Genomic DNA, 3,225 nt, shown 5'->3' with positions numbered 1-3,225 from the left:
TGCAGGCTCCACGCCCTCTCCATGGCACGCTCCAGAGCTCCGATGACCAGCCGTCTGGGTGAGCAGACTTTCCCGACGATCGCCCAACGCGGCCGCGGCACCTGATCTGGATTCAGCCTCCTAAGGACTAGCCCAGTGGCCTCCTTGCTGGTTAACTGGAGATCCCCCAGCCGTGCAGAAAGACCCGCCGCCAGGTCCTCCGTACGAGATCCGCCTGGAGATTTCACCGGTGATCGCCCAGGGACCCCTCTCCTCGCCCCCGATCTGTCAGACGAAGCCATCGCTCCCCTCCTTCACCACGAGCTCCACGAGCGCGCAGATGGGTAGAGAGAACCACAAGTCAGCCGCGCTCGGGGCCCGAAACTCGCCGTCGAGAATCTCCCCGCCGCCGATCAACACCACCCAGCAGCCGTAAACCCTAGTTTCGTCGCGATCGCCTCCCGATCGCCCTAGGATAACTACCGCTTCTGGTGGACCCTACCTACGTCTTTGTGCCTTGGTGCTGACTGAAAGCTCCGAAGCCTAGCTGGTATCACGGGCATGGTTGGTTCCTCGCATGGATTTCTTCCGGGTTTGAGATTGCCCAGATGCTGCAGGGGTAGAAATCGAGCTTCGGCATATTTCTGCACTTCATTTGGTAACTAACAAACTATTTTGGTGCACTTTCGGTCCAACGTTTGTTTGCCCGCATTTGTGGATCGACTTGGTTGTAGAGGGAATTTTGGATGATTGATTATATGCAAATTTAGGATGTGATTACCTTATTTGAATACGGTGATCTTACCACGGCCAAGCTTGTAGCCTTTCAAAGAAAACACAACACACATAATATTGCACTTAGACTGATAAGAGCATATTTAGTAAGGAGGTTAACATTTGCCTAACAACAACTCCGATCAAATGCTAACATGTTTCATGGGCATACAAGCTCCTAAAACATACAAGCTCCTAAAACATTAGGGTCAAACTGTTATCAAAGAAAACAAGTTTGAAGCATCATTAGTTCATCATAAAAATTTCCCCCATGTCGGCATGGTTTATCCCTACAAACTTAGGGGCCTTTCCCGTGACCGTGGTGGAGGTCCCAACCTCCAATGAGAACACAATGCGATCATCGTTGCAGTCGCCGCCCTCGTTGCGCGTGGCATTGAGCACACCGGCGAGGCCAACTTGAGCACCTCCCTAGATCGTGGTCATCTCCCATGGCCAGCTTCCCAATCTAGCGAGCTACCAAGAGTTCTTCCGGGTGTTTGTTGTCGATGTCAAGGGGCTTGCGCACCGGAGGTGGAGGTGGAGGAACGACAGTCATGGAGGGTAACGCCTAATGAAATGAGCGGCTAGGGTTTAGACGATGAGGGGAGTAGAGTGGAGTGGAGTGGGGTGCCAAAAAGGAAACATCTCATTGCCTGCTCTTCCGAAGCGTGTAAACCCATGGCATGTTGCGCTTGCCAGCACCTATTCACGAAAAAACGGTCGAATAGAGCGTGTCTTGTAGATCAATATTTTGCTTCTTTAAAAATTAGAACTTATGCCATGTAAAAATATCTCTGCGGATCAAAAGCAACCAAATGCATAATTTCTGGCCAATAAATATGAAAAATACTTTTTTTTTTTTTTTTTTTTGAGAAACAATATGAAAAATACTTGCAAAGAACCGAACACGCACATTTTGTGCTCCCGAGCCAGGCAAGCGTATACGTGCGCTGGCACCAACAGGCAGCAGGTCCCAAAATCGAGGCAGTCCACATGAAAGACACAATTCACATCTGACCTGACACGTGCGCCGCGTCCACCCATCGACACCACACCGCGCTCCTGGATGCTTCGCGCCGCACCGGAGCCGCTCGTGGCAAAGTCACCTTGCTCTCACGCGTCTCCTCCTCTGACTCATTCCACTCCTGTCCCCTGCTAACACCTACTGTACTCCTGGAAAGACTTCCACTATCTCGCTAGCTACATTGTGCTATAAATTACAAGATGCATGTAGCTCCAGTTGAGCACACACGGGATCGATCGTCTCCAGCGTCGACCACCAGACAGTACACCAGTCAAGCTAGCTCCACACTCAGCACAGCAGCTGCGTCGATCAATCGGAGATTCGGAGTTAGAGGCAAGCTGACGCGCGCCGTCGGTACAGCAGACTGCTCCACCGGTCAAGCATGGTCGGCGGAGCCTGCGGGGGCGGTAGGGCGCTCCGGAGAGTCGACAGCGCCCCGAGGCCGACGCTGTGCAGGAGCGACGCCATGAAGAAGCAGAAGAAGAGGAGCAAGCGGTCCAGGCTCTCCGCCGCGCTGCGGGAGCTCAAGCTGGCCGCCAAGGCCAGGGACAAGGACGGCCTCCTGCAGATCCTCGTCACCGGGCACCGCGCTAGCCGCGACGACGGCGCAGCCGGCGGAACATCGACGGTGGCCGACACGGGTGCCGAACAGCACGCTCGGCCCTGGACGCAGCGAGGTGGCGCCGATGCTGCCGCGGAAGCCGGCGGTGGTCCACTTCTCGACTCCGGGAGGCCGGTGCCATCCGGGGGAGCCTGCGGTCGGCGTTGCGCGAGCTGGGTGCTGGCCGCGGCGTTCGTGTTCGCCCTCGCGTGCGTGGTGGCGCTCGGGACGGCGCCGGCCATCTGCTGCTGCACCTGCGCCGCCTGGCTGTGCGGCGGCCGCGCTGCGAAGGAGAATGCATCAGACTCCGCGGGCGCCGTCCTGAGGCTGAGGGGCTCCTGCCGTGGCCGCGCCACGAGAGCGATAGTACAACCACAAGTCGGTAGTAGGACGCTGTACAAGGCAGAGGTCGCCGGTGGGTGAGCCGTATGGATTTTTTGTTTCTCAAAACGAGCGATCTCCATTTTTTCTGTTAAGAGTATCTCCTGTCACCTCTCCAGTCTCCACACCGCCGTAGAGGGCACCATAATCGAACGCTCGTTTTCTGATCGAACGTTTATTTTTGGGGCGCCAAGTCGCGCCAAAGGATTTAGTCAAACTTGCATGAACTTAAAATTAATACTAAACCTACGGTGAGGTTCATCGCCTAGTTGCTGTCACGAGTACAGTCGCGGGCGTTGCTGCTGCTGCGAAGAGGCTTTTTACGGACTAACAAATATCAATCGTCTAAGAACATCTTCAGCCGCGCCCAAAGCGATTTGAGCCCCAGCCGGCGTCCCCTAAACTCGTTTTTTGTCCGGCGCCTCCGATACGGTGTCCGGCGCCTCGAGTCCGTTCCCACCTCACA

General features: G+C 55.4%; 1 protein-coding gene across 1 annotated transcript; it reads left to right on the top strand.

Moving 5' to 3' along the window:
* Positions 1-319: 319 nt before the first annotated feature.
* LOC124656126 lies at positions 320-2,931 on the top strand. The gene is made up of 2 exons (XM_047194928.1): positions 320-411; positions 2,141-2,931. The coding sequence occupies exons 1-2, from the start codon at positions 320-322 to the stop codon at positions 2,799-2,801; spliced, it is 753 nt and encodes a 250-aa protein (XP_047050884.1). The 3' UTR covers positions 2,802-2,931.
* The last annotated feature ends 294 nt before the right edge of the window (positions 2,932-3,225 follow it).

This window comes from Lolium rigidum, chromosome 5 (assembly GCF_022539505.1).
Source record: "Lolium rigidum isolate FL_2022 chromosome 5, APGP_CSIRO_Lrig_0.1, whole genome shotgun sequence".
Lineage (NCBI taxonomy): Eukaryota > Viridiplantae > Streptophyta > Magnoliopsida > Poales > Poaceae > Lolium > Lolium rigidum.
Note: the sequence above shows the minus strand (reverse complement) of the source record. Positions and strands in the feature narration are given on the sequence as shown.